The sequence below is a fragment of the Camponotus floridanus genome, unplaced genomic scaffold (assembly GCF_003227725.1).
Source record: "Camponotus floridanus strain SB8 unplaced genomic scaffold, Cflo_v7.5 scaffold31, whole genome shotgun sequence".
NCBI lineage: Eukaryota > Metazoa > Arthropoda > Insecta > Hymenoptera > Formicidae > Camponotus > Camponotus floridanus.
In genome coordinates this window covers 310,261-326,406 of record NW_020229448.1, presented here as the reverse complement: position 1 = coordinate 326,406, position 16,146 = coordinate 310,261, and the positions used below count along the sequence as shown (strand labels likewise).

At 26.2% G+C, this 16,146-nt stretch overlaps 4 protein-coding genes across 6 annotated transcripts; 3 read left to right on the top strand and 1 right to left on the bottom strand.

The window, feature by feature from the left end:
• The first annotated feature begins 497 nt into the window (after window positions 1-497).
• LOC105252368 lies at window positions 498-4,043 on the top strand. The gene is made up of 7 exons (XM_011259709.3): window positions 498-1,064; window positions 1,539-1,748; window positions 1,806-1,968; window positions 2,068-2,199; window positions 2,276-2,410; window positions 2,548-2,779; window positions 2,841-4,043. Exons 1-7 carry the CDS (start codon window positions 1,048-1,050, stop codon window positions 3,011-3,013), a joined length of 1,062 nt encoding a protein of 353 aa, XP_011258011.1. The 5' UTR covers window positions 498-1,047; the 3' UTR covers window positions 3,014-4,043.
• Window positions 4,044-4,479: 436 nt separating this feature from the next.
• LOC105252367 (DNA polymerase beta) lies at window positions 4,480-6,050 on the top strand. The gene is made up of 6 exons (XM_011259708.3): window positions 4,480-4,657; window positions 4,779-4,978; window positions 5,064-5,224; window positions 5,295-5,589; window positions 5,646-5,841; window positions 5,921-6,050. The coding sequence occupies exons 1-6, from the start codon at window positions 4,525-4,527 to the stop codon at window positions 6,013-6,015; spliced, it is 1,080 nt and encodes a 359-aa protein (XP_011258010.1). The 5' UTR covers window positions 4,480-4,524; the 3' UTR covers window positions 6,016-6,050.
• Window positions 6,051-6,305: 255 nt separating this feature from the next.
• LOC105252366 (heparan-alpha-glucosaminide N-acetyltransferase) lies at window positions 6,306-10,397 on the bottom strand. 3 transcript variants are annotated; one of them, XM_011259706.3, is made up of 12 exons: window positions 10,285-10,397; window positions 8,929-9,116; window positions 8,742-8,848; window positions 8,518-8,624; window positions 8,307-8,416; window positions 8,146-8,240; window positions 7,957-8,064; window positions 7,617-7,869; window positions 7,246-7,540; window positions 7,007-7,131; window positions 6,729-6,912; window positions 6,306-6,609 (listed from the first exon to the last, which is right to left on the bottom strand). In XM_011259706.3, exons 2-12 carry the CDS (start codon window positions 9,064-9,066, stop codon window positions 6,431-6,433), a joined length of 1,701 nt encoding a protein of 566 aa, XP_011258008.1. In that variant the 5' UTR covers window positions 9,067-9,116; window positions 10,285-10,397; the 3' UTR covers window positions 6,306-6,430. The 3 variants fall into 3 exon arrangements, with proteins under 3 accessions (XP_011258008.1, XP_011258007.1, XP_011258009.1); XM_011259705.3 differs by lacking the exon at window positions 10,285-10,397 and adding an exon at window positions 9,365-9,577; XM_011259707.3 differs by lacking the exon at window positions 10,285-10,397 and adding an exon at window positions 9,365-9,577 and having other exon boundaries at window positions 7,246-7,525.
• A 71-nt stretch (window positions 10,398-10,468) lies between these two features.
• LOC105252365 (caspase-1) lies at window positions 10,469-14,723 on the top strand. Its single transcript, XM_011259704.3, has 7 exons — window positions 10,469-10,692; window positions 11,845-12,021; window positions 12,411-12,562; window positions 13,041-13,282; window positions 13,409-13,587; window positions 13,726-13,864; window positions 14,376-14,723. The coding sequence occupies exons 1-7, from the start codon at window positions 10,645-10,647 to the stop codon at window positions 14,636-14,638; spliced, it is 1,200 nt and encodes a 399-aa protein (XP_011258006.1). The 5' UTR covers window positions 10,469-10,644; the 3' UTR covers window positions 14,639-14,723.
• Window positions 14,724-16,146: the final 1,423 nt, after the last annotated feature.

The following is a 16,146-nucleotide window of genomic DNA, read 5'->3' as shown; positions in this document are numbered from 1 at the left end:
CGAAATAAAAAAATTTGTATTTATGTTTTCTGACATGTAAAGTAAAATATATTCTTCTTCGAATATGTGAATTGATTAAATAACCCTGCTGCCGTCGATATTGAATATAATATTGTGTTTAGTATAAATTATATATACATATAATATTAAGGTAAAAAATAAATTCGAAGATTTTGATAGAATTTGTGATTACCAATAGAAGGGATAATTGAAAAGCATTATTGCGACACCGTCACTTTGGATCACGTCATGCAGACCAGATGCACCTGAGACGCACATCTGTAACAGAGTAAACAGGGAGAAGCATCTGTTTATAATTGTTCATGATCGTATTCATGATTGTATTTATCTATTCTTATTGAATTGAATTTTAATAGAATTCGATAAACATATATATATATATATATATATATATATATATATATATAATATATGTAATATGATATATATAGATTGTTTTAAATATAGTTATGACAGATTTTTTCTTTATTTATGTTTTTCGTTTTTAATTATTTTATTGATATACGAATCAGATGTGTAAGTTTGCTTTCATAGATCTCAGGGATCAATAATGATAAGATAGTGAATAGAGAGGGAATCATGTGTTTCCAAAGTTTATCGGGCGTATCTTGTAATCGCCTCTTGGCGAATGAAAGTTAACCTAAAAAAAATAAACTAAGTAGAGGATAAGAACTAGACCAACCTAAGTATGGAATTGGTCGAAAGAGGTGTAATTTTGCTGCAAAAACAAGAAGGATTAAACAATTCTTGAAATCAATGATTGTGCAATCACAATGTGTTAGATAACTTTCTGGAATTGCAACACACTCTCTTCTTGAAAAAAAAAAGAAAAAGAATATTGCATTATATCTCGTGCATAAATTTACAATTGTCTATGTCAGGTTAAAGTTACTTAAAAAAAATCGCACTGTGCCAACGATTCAAATGCTAATGAATCGGATAATATTGCCGGTAATATGCTAATGAATGAATTGAGGATTAATTTTATATACAACATCGTATAATGCTGTCAATCAAATCATAGAGATGTTACGTCGAAATAGGTAATCACTTAATTTAAATATCAATAACTATGTTATAAAAACATGTTATTGTCGACACTGAGTTAAAAGTCATTTTTAAGTATCATGATATACAAAAGAAAATGTTAGTTTATAAATAATATTTACTAATCTATAGATTGTAGCTAATCAATTTTTGACTGAAAATAAATATAAAATAAAATAAAAGACAACAATATAAATTGCAATAAATTATTGATAATTATGAAAAATATAATAATTAAAATATATTAATAATTATATATCTAATATTGAACTGATAAAATAGAATATAGATACAATAAATGATCTATATATCGAGTTAATAGAGAATTTTGCCAATAAATGCACATCTGTGATAAAATTAGTATAATAATTGTCTTCAACAAATTTCTGAAAAAAATTACAGAATTATCTTCTAATATAATATATTACAAAAGAAATAACTAAAAAATGTTAATAAATTATCTCAAACAGGTTGAAACATAGAATAATATCCATTGGATTCATCATTCTTGTGACAATATTTTACAATGAATTTCTTGTATACGAAGTTCAAAAATTCAAGTGGGCTATGCGCGAGTGTTCCGAATGTGTCAAGGTCCTTCTCGTCGCAGATCCACAAATACTCGGGGAAAAGTATGAGAATTATTTTGGCTCATGGGTAGCAAGATGGGATAGCGATAGGTATGATTCTGCTTCATTGATCTCGGTTTTGTTCTAAAACTTTTATTGTATTTTCAGGTACTTGGAAAAGACTTTCTCGAGAGCAGTAAAATATTCTCAACCACATGTTATTGCCTTTCTTGGTGATCTTATGGATGAAGGTCATATAGCTAATGCGGAAGATTTTGAAAGATATAAAAGAAGATGGGATTCAATATTTTCAATGCCAGAAGACACAATGGTATGTATTTTAATTATATAATATATCCATTCTCATATATCTATTCTCTTCACAAAAAATTTGTTTTATTTATTAATAAAGTTTATTTTATTTTTTCAGAAAATTTATTTGCCAGGTGATAATGACATTGGAGGTGAGGATGATCTTGTATCTCCTAACATCCATAAAAGATTCAATTTTGCATATACTCAACCAGATACATTAGTTTATAAAACTGTTACCTTTTTCAAGGTATAAACCTTCAACTTTTACCCATGTATATCTCTACATATTTAAAGAATAAATATGTGTATGTATTTTATTATAGATAAATAGATTAACACGTACAATGCCAGACGCGCCAAAGGATGCATTTCTTAATGATTACGCAGAAAGGAATACGACCAATGTTATTCTCAGTCATATGCCTCTATTATTTATGCCTGGCAGCTTTGTACAAAATGTATATATAATCCACATTAAGAAGAAAAAAAATTTATATGCCTATATATATATATATATATATATATATATATATATATTTATATATATATTATATTTATTTTCCAATTATTTAGACCACATTGCTATTTGTTATAGGTAATCAAAGAGTTATCACCACAAGTGATTTTTACCGCGCACGAGCATAAAGCGATGCATGTAAGTTTAGACACGGCGACAGATCAGTTGAGTGAGATTTGGATTCTTCCACCATACGAAACGCCTCTATATCAATTGAGAATGGATGTAGGGGATATTCATGAAGTACAAATACCGACTTGTTCTTATAGAATGGGTACACCGCATATGGGTTATGGACTTGCTTATATAGGTATAGAATTAAATTTTTTAGGATGTCAATGGGTAATTACATGTATATGTATGTATTGCAGATACGCAAGAAAAGACCGTCGAGTTCACGATTTTATGGTTACCAGGCAGGTTTCCACAGCTATGTGCTTATATATTTATTGTTATACTGGTCATTGTACTTGCCACTTGTTCTTTCGTCTCAGGCTGCTGTGCGAAAAGCTATGCAACTTACAGTCGTATACCTTCCGTATAGAGTAGCGTACAATCAAAAGTACTTATAACATACTTAAATAGTGAATTAACTTGGCGTAAATTAGAGACAAAGATCCGTCCAGAAAATATGGTTTCTTTATACTGTCTGCATTAAGTTTCGAGTAAAATGAAGCTATATATAATGATTTTTTATTAGTTGTTATTTCAAAATGAGTAAAAAATTAGATTATGATGATTGCAATCAAATCAAATTTATTTTTATTAGATTTATATTTTCAATATTTTTATTTTCTCTTAAGTTTCTGAAGCAAAGTACTTTTAAGAAATTTTCTTTCCTAAAAACTTTTTTAAAGTACTTATGTCGAGAGTATCCATCTTTATATCTATCTTAATCATTGTTCATTTGTCATGCAACTGAACAATATGGTATAATGCCAAACTTATAATACTCTATTCATCAACAGTGCCAGTTTTAGGGATGTATCAATACGCTCCTCTCTTTTGAGTGTATATAAATTTAAATAATTTGAACAATTTCTTAGATTTATTATAAGAAATTACAAGTATTAAATTATTTCTTATAATACAATTAAAATGTACATTTATTCTGATTTAAACATCCTTAAGTGGCTATATGTTTCGTTAAACTTTAAAAATACTCCAGGATACTAAAAAGTATATATATATATATATGTGTGTGTATAGTGATATTTTTCGTAGAATACCTTCATGTTTTGTTATGAAGTTTCTTCTAAATGCAATGCCAAACTTCAACAAGACTTTTGCCACTATCATTTAACCAAATAATTTCTCCCATACTGAGTGATGTAAAAAAAATATTTGTTCAAATTTCAGTATGCCAAGAAAATAATAAAAGAAATCCGTCGATTGTACTTTCTTTTAGTTGAAGAGATAAGAGATTTTATCGCATCATATATACATGTTGTAAGATTTAGAAATATAAGAAAAAAATTGTTGAACAGAGTTTGTTTTAGCGGTAGATCAATTTATATTTCTCAGCGAATCTATATACATCTTTGCCTGAAATAAATGTTAAATGTTGGAATAAATCTGTCGTTATGTAAATTGCTTTATATATAAAATTTTTTTTATATTATATATATATATATATATATATATATGTATATATGAGAGATATGTTAAATTTTAAGGAGAAATCCAACAAATTATATACTCGTCAATATATATATATATATATATATATATATATATATATATTGACGATATATATATATATATATATAATATATATATATATATATATATATATATGCAATATATATTTATTTATATTTATAAATATTTTATATTTAATAATATTTTAATCAAAAGAAGTTTTATATATTTATGTTACATACGTATTGTATTTAGCGCCCATGTGAGATATTTAAAGTGATTGGTGCAACGAATTTGACAAATATATACTCACGCCATCTATCTAATTATTTTGCGAGAGATTTTACAAGAGTTGACTATTTTTCCATTTTCAAAATAAACATTGAAGTCTCTCCGGCATAATAACGAAATTTTATGAAATTAAAAAGTGACAAACTGAATCGATTATTTTTTCAAAATTTGCTTCGCATCTCCTATATAATGGGTAAGAGAAAAGCCACGAATAACGCAAATAATCCTAATCAAGATCTGTGTGATTTTTTGTTGGGTAAGTATATTCTTTTCTGGAATTGCGTATTGCGTAAAATTAACTTAATTTAAAAAAATGTAATTTTACTTACATTTTATACTTTAAGAATATGTCATTAGATACAAACATATATTTGCAGAACTAGCAGATTTTGAACGTAATGTCAGTAAGAATATTTATAAGTACAATGCATATCGTAAAGCAGCTGGGACATTAAGCGCTTTACCAGAGAGAGTTAAAAGTGGAGAAGAAGCAAAGAAATTACCTGGTATAGGAATAAAAATTGCAAAGAAGATAGATGAATTTCTTCAAACTGGAAAGTTGCAAAAACTAGAAGATGTACTTGAATCATTTTTAGATTTTTATTGTCTCATTAATATAGATAAAAATTTGCACAAATTTTTACATTATATTCTTTTCTCAGATTAGAAAAGATGAAAATAATATTGCTATTAGTTTATTGGCTCGTGTATCAGGCATAGGTCCTGCCAAGGCCAAAGAATTAGTAGATGCTGGCATCAAAACATTGGAAGACCTTAAAAAACATCAAAATATGCTGACACATCATCAGAAGCTGGGATTAAAGTATGAGACTAATTTAATAAATAAATTTTCACATTAAAGACCTTCGAACTGATATGATATGTTCTCTTAGATATTTTGATGACTTTGAGAAGAAAATACCTAGAGCAGAAATTATACAGATAGAGGGTATACTAAGAGATGCTATGAAGGAAATAAGTCATGATTATCTTGTTACTATTTGCGGAAGTTATAGACGAGGCAAAGAGGAAAGTGGAGATATTGATGTTCTCATAACACATCCTGATTATACATCAAAAACAAAAGATGCAAAAAAGAAAAATATATCACTGAAAACAATTGTTGAATGTCTCGAAGAGAAAAAATTGATTACAGATACAATATCTCTTGGATCTACTAAATTCATGGTAATGAAATAAGTTTTAAAATAAACTTTTAGATATTGAATTATATTTTTTTGTAGGGAGTTTGTCAATTACGGAAAAGTAAACATAAGCCCTTTAGAAGATTGGATATACGACTAACATTTTATGATCAATATTATTGTGCCATACTGTATTTCACAGGGAGTGATTTATTCAACAAAAATATGAGAGCACATGCATTAGAGAAAAAATATACTTTGAATGAATATGCGCTTAAACCTCTCACAATTGAAGGTAAATTTGAAAAGAGTAATATGTAAAAGCATGATTCAAAAAATTTCATAATAGTATATAATAAAGATTATATTTTTAGGTTGTCCAGGAGAACCTGAAAAAATTACATGCGAAGAAGATATCTTTGAAATCCTAGGCTTGCCCTATAAAGATCCAAAAGATAGAAATGTATAAATAAAATGTTTCTTTCTATATCAATAATATATCGCATAAATTATTTATTGTATTATTTGTCTCATATTACTTATATTGTATAATTTAAAATTTATATATTTAACTTAATTGTGTATGAAAATTAATATTGGAAATATAAAAGAGTTTAATAAAGTTTATAAAATACTTTTATTCAGAAAATTAATACACAATAATACTTAAAAAATTATTTTACAAAGTTTGTTAATGAGCAATGATTAATGATGATCTATATAATATAATTATCTTCTCTTTTGTCACTTTTTTTTATCACATAACTTCATTATTCATATAATTCTATAAGCATATATATCTATATTGAGTGTAACAATCCTCAAACTTACTTATTTCTTCATGGATGTTGCTTTGTAAATATTTAATAACATTTTTTATAAACTTAAATAGATATGATAATATCCTTCCAATAAAGCCAGTATGCAATAATACTCCACAATGTTGTAGTCCATAAATTCATAGCAAGAACTGACCAATGTGTAGGATGCAGCAATTTCCAAGCCCATGGAAATAATCCCATGGTAATGGTATGACCAATATAAAGAGTAACCGGATTCAAACCTATAAAAAATACAAAACAAAACGTGAAGTATCTTAATTACACATTTGGAAAAAAGCTATGATGAATATTTGAGCATTGGAACAAAACAGAAGCAATTATATCGAATAATGTCACAAACCTGCATAAATAAATGGTGCCCCGCTCCAGTATTGTTTATAATCGACAAAGAAATGTAAGATTGTAAATAGTAAAAATGCGAAACAAGATACAGTCAAAACAAATGAAAGTGACATCATTTTTTTACTGACTGGTATCACTCCTCCTTCTTTGTCAAAATTACATAATAATCCAGCAATAATACCCTGTGTATAAATTATAAATATCAATTATTGCTATACATGATTATATAAATTATATATTATTCTTTTAGATTGTTTTATTAAATAAAAAATTTACCGTAACACCTGACCATAATAGCCAGCGTACTACTCTAGCATTGCATTGATAGTAGAGTAATAAGATCTTTCCAGCATGGACACCCAAGTATACAACAAGTATTATAGACACAGTATTCATTATACCTATATTGTACAATATGATAGTTATAAATTTAACTTATTAACACGAAAAATTGTTTAATTTATTGAAATTAGTGTTAAAAAAAATGTTTTTAAAAATTTTTTTATACAATATACCTTCGGGATCGTGAGGTAAGATGGTACCATACACGGGATTTTTTGTTTTGTTATACATATGACTTCCAAAGACAAGTCTATCTATATAACCAGCTGCGCCTCCAGTACAGTTTGGGAAGTTTCCAAAATGAGAATAACCACCAGGCCCCAAATATCCTGTTGGACAGTTTGGAACAGGCAGAAGAAACGTAATTAGAGTATGCGTCACTACGATTGCCAAAATGATTAACCATTGCGCCCAATTGTTTAGAATATCTCGTAAAAATGTGAATCGACCAAACTGTAACAAATCGTCCTAAACGTATATTATCGCAGATTAGTGCTTTAGCAGATGTGTGTAATGTTATTGATGGAAAAAAATTGATCTGAACCTGAGAATGCATCCTCATAAATATAGTCTCGATTGTGGCGCATACGAAATATGATACAGCCAACAATTGAAGAACACCCGGAAAACGAAGATTCTGCAGCGAATTTGAACGAATGGAGTTTAACATCAGTCCGAGGAGTATGAGGATAAACGCGCGCTGCAAGCAACGCAAAATAATTTTTGTTCGTGAATTCGATACACGAAGCTCGGACCGTTTCGATATAGTAATCGATAATCCCATAATCCATGCAAACCTGAAATCGCAATATATATTAAAGAATAAGGACAGTAAAATGGAATGTGTAATAGGCGCAATAAAATACAATAAAATAAAGTATTACCAAGGTAGTACTAAATCTGCCACTGTCAAACCGTTCCATGCACTATGATTGAAAAACACATACTCGCCACCACGATTATTGACAAATATCATTAATAATATAGCAATTCTGAAAAAAATGTTTAGAAATATTTAATACATTAAATAGAGTTGCATTATGCATCATTTTATATGTGAAAAGAAGACGTACCCTCGGAATGTGTCAACTGAACGAATTCTAGTACTAGATCTGTTTGTCCCAATAATTGGATTTGATGTCTCTGCTTCTTGAAGTCTATCCAAATCCTAGAAATGTATAATATTCAGCATGAAAGAAATATATATAAATAATAAATATATATAAATGCTTACATCATGTACATTATTTGGGGATAATTTTCCTTTTATCACACGTATAACAAATTTGAAAGTTGTGCATAAAACCATTAACAGAACATATATTATGAAAGCTGCGAGTATTGCTGCAAAAAAAAACATACGTTGAATAGATTTAAAAAACTTTTTAAAATTTCTCGATTTTCAAAATTAATATTACAAGAAAATGTAAAATCTTTTGACTTACGAAAGTAACTATTTACTGGCTCACGAATCGTATAAATCTTTGAGCATAGATATTCTTCAGATATATTCCATCCATAACTTCCATGTTCTTTAAAATTGTACGTGATGCTGTAAATACAAATATTACATTGTGATATAATTGTATTATATGGAAATTACATAATACTTTCATATATTTTAATAAAAAATAAAACTTTCTAGCAAGTATATGCTCTTATTACTTACTGACAAATATCAAGCACATTCCTATAAAATATATGTAGAGGATATTTTGTAGATATAATTAATGGAGTATTTTTATTTCCTGGTAAAGCTTGTGGGACACCATCGCACTACAATTACAAAGAATAAAACTACTGGTGCAAAAGTTTTAATAAAAAATTTTGTCTGTCAAATATATGTAGATACATACCAAATAGCATTCTGATGAGTGGGAATAGAATGTAATAGATTTATTATATTCATTAATGATATTAAAGCATGCTTCGTCTATTCCAAGTGATACATTAGTATCGAGACAATTGCTTATATGTTGATTTGCAATAGACATGTTGCTTTGTCAAAATCTTATCAGTAGCTTGAAAAATTCTTCTGATTCCACTGAAAAATAGATATATTCTATGTAAAACAACTTACAAAAGAAATAGGAAGAAAAGCAAATATTAAAGTACAATTTTAAATTACTTTAATTATATGAAAATAAATAAAAATGTCTATGAAACAATTACTTGGTAAAAGTATATCAACTGTCATCAACGTTAAAAGAACAAAATAATGAAAATTTATAAGATTAATTTATACGCATTTATTTATACGCATTAACCTTATAGACGTTTCATCAAACTTACCTGCAGTTGCATATGCATAGCAAATAACTACGATGACAATTCAAAAAATGCACCCGAATACACCGGATGATTTAGGAAAGTACGGAGAAATATATATATCAGAAATATATATTGAAACGATCATTTATACATATACTTGGTCTCACGATTGGGATCGCGCTTGACAAACAGCTGACTCGCAATTTCACAATTGCGCGTTTTCTTTATATATCATATGATTTTCCTATAGTTTTACGGAGCACGGGAAGCACAAACTATAGCGAATAATATGCATTTTTGCAGCGGCAGGCGCGCATCTAATTAATTACGAATTTCTCTTCGAACATCCAATCAGTTTAAATTTTTTAATGCGCCTGTTAATTTGATGGAAAGTGTCGCAACAAACGCGTGACAAAATTAACACTTTTTACTATAAAATAGAATATTATTGAGAATAAATTGTAAATTGATTATTTTTCTAACAATGCTGATTTATATTAAAATATATATTTTTCTTTGTTAATCTGTTTAAATTGTCATTTCGTTCATATATCTCTTCTATGTATTATTATTATAAATATATTTTATATAAATATAAATTTATAAATTACGAATTAAGAAAAAGAAAAATATTATTATATATAAAACTATTTTATATAAAATTATATAAATTATTTAATATAATATTATTATATATTATTGTATATAAAATTTTATATAACTTTTTTATAAAATATTATATATATATATATATATATATATATATATATATAAAATTTTATACGTTGCATGTAAAAAATACAACGCAAATAGGAATATATATTAGATACATATATAAAATTATAAATAAGAGTAAGAATAGATAATTATAATAATAAATATAATAAATATAAAGAATTCCGTTCTAAATTCTGCGAAGAACTCTATAGATAATAACTTACGGTTAACGATGACCTTTACAAGGTTTTCGACTGCGTTCAAAGCCACGAACATCCTGCGATATAACAAAGTATTGTGGTTTGACGAATGATAACAATTTCTCCCCAGTTTGGCCGTTGACGACAGCGTGACGGAGACAATCAAAATCAAACGTGATAAAAACTGATAAGTCGATTTCCTATAGTAGGGGAATTCGATAATCGCATAGATGATATCTAGCAGTGGATTGAATCAGTCGAGATTAACCCTTTGGAGTTATTTCGTAGACATATTGCATACTTAATATAGTCTTTTCTCTTCGTGGAATCTTTGTTGATCAAGACAAATTTCAGTGATCTCGGTATACAGCTTTTCTTCACGATATGGAGTTCTTAACGATCGACAGCGAAAGCGAAGTCGAGATGTCACAGGTAAGAAAACATCGTGTTGTCTTTGATATCAAAATTTTTTAACTCTTCCTTTTTATGAAAATAAAGATAAATCGCGGAACTATTTGTAATTTTTCTTAATCAATTTTAATTTTACATATAAGCTTTACATATTGAAAAATAATTGAAATTATAATGAATATAGAAATTTATATCAAATGTTCGAAAATCAATATAATAAAAATATGTATATGAATTTTGTATATATAAATTCAATTCACGATTATCATCTTCTTTCTAATAATAAAACAATAATAGTAAAATTTATTTTTAAACTTTCTCTCGATCTTTGTATTAAGAAGAAATTGATCAACAAATCGAGCAAAAAATCTATCATTAAAAAATGATGCGCAAAAAGAAACTTTCCATATAATTTTAAAAGAGCGTCATTAAAGTTAATAAAAAAATCAAAAATAATAATTCAAAGTCATCGATAAAAGTGGATCATTTTATTATCGATAATCTTTTTCTCTAATCTAAAGAGGGATGACTAATTCAGTAGCTTAAATATACTGCAATATTTTTCTCAATATAGTCATAAAGGCTTTGTTGCATATCAATAGCCTTGATTGACACATTTTTATTATCGCGATTGCTACCTTTTTAGATTGCTTCATTAATGTAATAGATAAGAAAAATTGATTTAATCAGTATTAATCATAATAATTATTAATATAAAATATACTCCTAATATAATTTAAATATACATATAAAGGATATAAATATTTTTTAAATTTACTATTTTATATATTAACTATTTAATTATTAATAAACTTCATACTTTTCTTATGTTATTCTGTCCTTTTGACAAAATCATTTCCTTTACGCGAGAAATTGGTAGATTTTATATGAAAAATTTAAATTTATTAACCGCTTTTAGCAAATGATTAATTTGATATAGTTCTTTGCTGTTCAGCATATTTAAGGATGTATCAGTTTGTTGTCTTTTTAATAATGTTACCTTTGTACATATCTTTTATATGTATATATATTTCTTCTTCTATATAGTTGATATTCTTTTTTTTATTACTCATATTTTTAACTTTTATTTTTTAAGTAGTTTCTTGATTTTTATTTAGCATGTCTAATATTATTATTTTTTATAATAAATAAATAAGTAATTTTATTTTTCAGATGAATGAAGACGAGACATTGATTGAAAATGTTGTGTTATTTAATATATCTTCTAAACGCATGATTAGATCCAATTCGGTAATAGATTCAAGCATTAGAGATTTGTTTGCAGATCATGCAGACATTGCGGCTCCATGCCGACTCCGAAGCCAATCTCTATCTACTTCAGACTATTACGTACGTACACTTATAATTAAAACTTTTGCAATGACCCAGACAAATTCGAGGCACTAGTAATTGTATATAATATTTTTAATTTCTGAAATAAAAGGTAAAATAGATAAGAAATGTATTAAATTATACAAATATGTTCTGACTCTTGTATATATTAATCAGGCTGCGAATTAAATCAATCCTCGAGATTAATATAATATTAGATTTAATTTAAATTACAGGTTTTAATTTCATACAACTTTTAATAAATTTGAAACTACTTTTTTTGTATAAAAATCATATTAAATTAACTATTAATCTTATGTCTCTTTCTACAATCTTTCAGCTGTAATTTGAATTATAAATCGCAGAATGTATTTTTTCTATTGTAAAATCTGTTTATATTTTTTCAGACATCATCAGAAGAAGATCAAATGCAAAATTTGGACAAACTGGATATCGCGATACCGGAAATGTACGAAATACGTGCAGAGAAATCAGATGCAATCGACGCCAATATTTTCGCAGATCAAAAAATAGTCGATGATGATTATTTGATTGATAAGTAAGAAGAAATTATTTATTAATTTACATTTATAAAGACAATTGTTAATTTTAAAACGAAATAATCCAATCCGATATTTCATTAACTTTAGAATCATATTATATTAGGAGAAAAATTATATAGAATATAATTAAACAAAAATATATTAAATAGAGTTGAACAGAAAATTTAAATCTTGATAAAATAATTATAAAAATGTAAGAATTTTAATAAAAATATGAATAAGTGTATGAGAAAATATTTATTTAAAATTACTGTTGAAAAACTTTACATATATACAAACATACGTATATATGAATATTTGATATCATTAATATCACTGACAGACAAGTATTATCACTTGAGTGATTCTTGCTTAGCATTTAAAATTTATTAATATTAATATTAATTGTAAAAGAAACAAATTTTGTAAAATTCACGAACACAAATTAATATACTTTCTCATTTGATTAACTTTTATTTTCTTTATTATTCTCAGACAACCTTCAACATCTACCATCTTTATGCCAGTACCGATAGATGCTGATCGCTATAACATGAATCATAAAAATCGCGGCAAATGCATAATCTTCAATCATGAAGAATTTGACTCGGTTGAGAAACGACAAGGTTCAACAACAGACGTGATGAGATTGAAAAAGAGTTTTGGCAGACTCGGATTCGATATTGAAATTGAAAATGACTTAAGTCACACAGAAGTTATGAACAAAATAGAGAAACGTGAGTAAATTATTTATGTTGTTAACTGTTTTTGGCTTTTGATTCTATTTGATTATGATACATATATATTAATATAAAATACATATTTACTAAATAATTTTAATGTTTAATTTTACATATACACAGTGAGGCAATATGACCACACAAATAACGATTGCCTTTGCATTATCGTGCTAACTCATGGACTGCAAAACGATTTGATATGGGCGAAAGACGTCGCCTACAAGTCTGAGAAGATCTGGAAGCCATTTACTGCCGATAAATGTACAACACTTGCAGGAAAACCAAAATTGTTCTTCTTTCAAGTAAAGCATTTTTTTTAAACATGTTTTATTTTAAATTATCAATATACATGTTTTATTTTAAATTATCAATATACTCCAAATTTGTTTTCCTATTTAATTTAATTTTATTTAGCTTGTATACTTGCTGACTTTTTTTAGGCTTGCAGAGGTGATCAGGTTGATAGCGGTGTAGTACTGTCCCCACGCAATTCGACACCATTGGAGGCAACAGATACCATAACATCTTATAAGATTCCTACGCATGCAGATTTTCTAATAGCTCATAGTTCGGTTCAAGGTAAGTTTTTCTGATATACACAGATATACAGTTTAGTTTGTATATATATATATATATATATATGAAAACTTTTTTTTTATTAGCCAAAATATAGATTTCTAATCCGAATTTATTTTAGAAATTCTAAGTATAATATTTTTTAAGTCTTTTTGTATATAAATTTTAAATTGATACAAAAAACAAAATTTTTATTTAATTACAACATAATACATTAATTTATATAAGTCTTAATTATTAAATATATTAATTTTTATTATAAGTCTTTATTTCTGTTATTGATTAAGAGATATATGTACACATATTTAATATATATTTTATTTAAAATATTAAAATTGCAAAGTTTATTACAATTTTCTGTAATAATGTGATTTTTTCTGAAAAGAGTAGAAACAAGGCTAAATTTGTAATATAAAACATTTTTATAATTAACATAAATATTAGCAGCAAAATTTTTAACACAAAATTGATCTCAAAATATTTTCTTATTCGTTCAAAATTCTCTTATTTCAAGATTTTTACACTTGGAGGAATCCTGTGGAAGGCACTTGGTATATCCAATGCTTATGTAAAATTTTGGATGAATACGGAACAGAGATGGATTTAATAAGCATGCTAACATTAACAGCACGGAAAGTCGCCACTGATTTCGCCTCCAATAATCCCAAAGATGAGACAATGCATGGTATGAAGCAAGTACCATCAGTGACATCGATGTTGATCAGATCGATTTACTTTCCACCAAAATCGAATGAACAAATGACTAAAGTAGCATAAAATTTCAGACCACGAAAAATGTTCTAGAAAGATCTTAATAAACTAGGAGAGAGAAAGAGAGAGAGAGATTGTGTGTGTGTGTATGTGTGTGAGATAGTACTTTATAATTACTTAAATAGCTAAATAATATAATTATTGAGCATTTATTTTAAATAACTAAGTAATATAATTATTGAACATTATTTTATTGATGAATGAATAAGTTTCATATGTTCCATGCGTTAGAACATTTTCAGAAATTTTTCTGTTTCGTCTCCTTAAAGAGACGAATATTAATACGTTGATTTATTACAAATTAAAAAATTATTGCGATAATATTATAATATTATAATATTATAAATTTATAAGTAAAATAAATTTATAAGTAAAATTAAATTTAAAAACTTTATGAGAAAGTTGTGCTTTCACTATATAGAATAAATCTAGCTATATAGATTATTTTATAATGTTTCGTTTTTATTTTGTATATAAAAAAATTTTAAATATATACATATTAAAGGAATAGATTTTTAAATACTGTTTTTAAGTATACTTAATGTTATAATAATTAATAGAGAAAAGGAAAGAGAAACAGAGAATATATTTATTCTAAATTTTATAAGAAGTTTATTATATAGTATTTATTTTTTTTTTAAGTTTGTAATTTTATGTAATTACGAAAAAAAGAAGAAGCATTTTTATTTCATATATCAAAAAATAATTTTAAATATATTTATTAGAATTATATACTTGTAAAGTACAATTCGTATTATAATAACTGATCTTTCTGTATGTTGTAATAATTATTCTTAAGTTCTGTTTTACATAAATTAGAGCTAATAATTTATTTGTAATGTAACAGTATATTTTTATATTTAAAGATCTTTTGCATTTTCTTTAAGGCAATAATTAAATGTACAAGCGAATTATTATTGTGAATAATCGATATATAATATGTAAACCATGTAACTGTTCAACATTATTAGAATTACATGTATGTTTAACTCATTTATATTTTTCAACTTTTTCGTTTAAAGTAATATATATAATAATATATAAACGATATTTTTTTAACGTGGAAATATAATTAATTTTTAACATTACATATGCCCGACAATTATAAACTGATTATAAAATTCATGAATGAAAGAAAAAACAGGCAAATAACATCCTCTATAAAATAATTATTTTATATTCTAAAGAGAAAGTTGTTGGCGAACATAAAATTTATATATATATTATATTTTTATATTATATTATTATATGTTATATAATGACTGGATATTTAATATACTAGAACATACTAGAGCAAAATATTTTTTTTAAATATATAATAAGGTTTTTTGGAAAAGAATCAGAACCGTCATCAAAGCAATTTATCATCGCGTTTTCGCAGAAAAAATTCACTCCAAGTTGCAAAGATCGATAGTAAATGATGTTCAAAATTTAAAATTTTGTGTGAAAGAATTCTTCATCTCTTTGTTCGAAAAACTTTCTCTTCTCTTCTCTTTCAATCCCTCTTCCTTCTT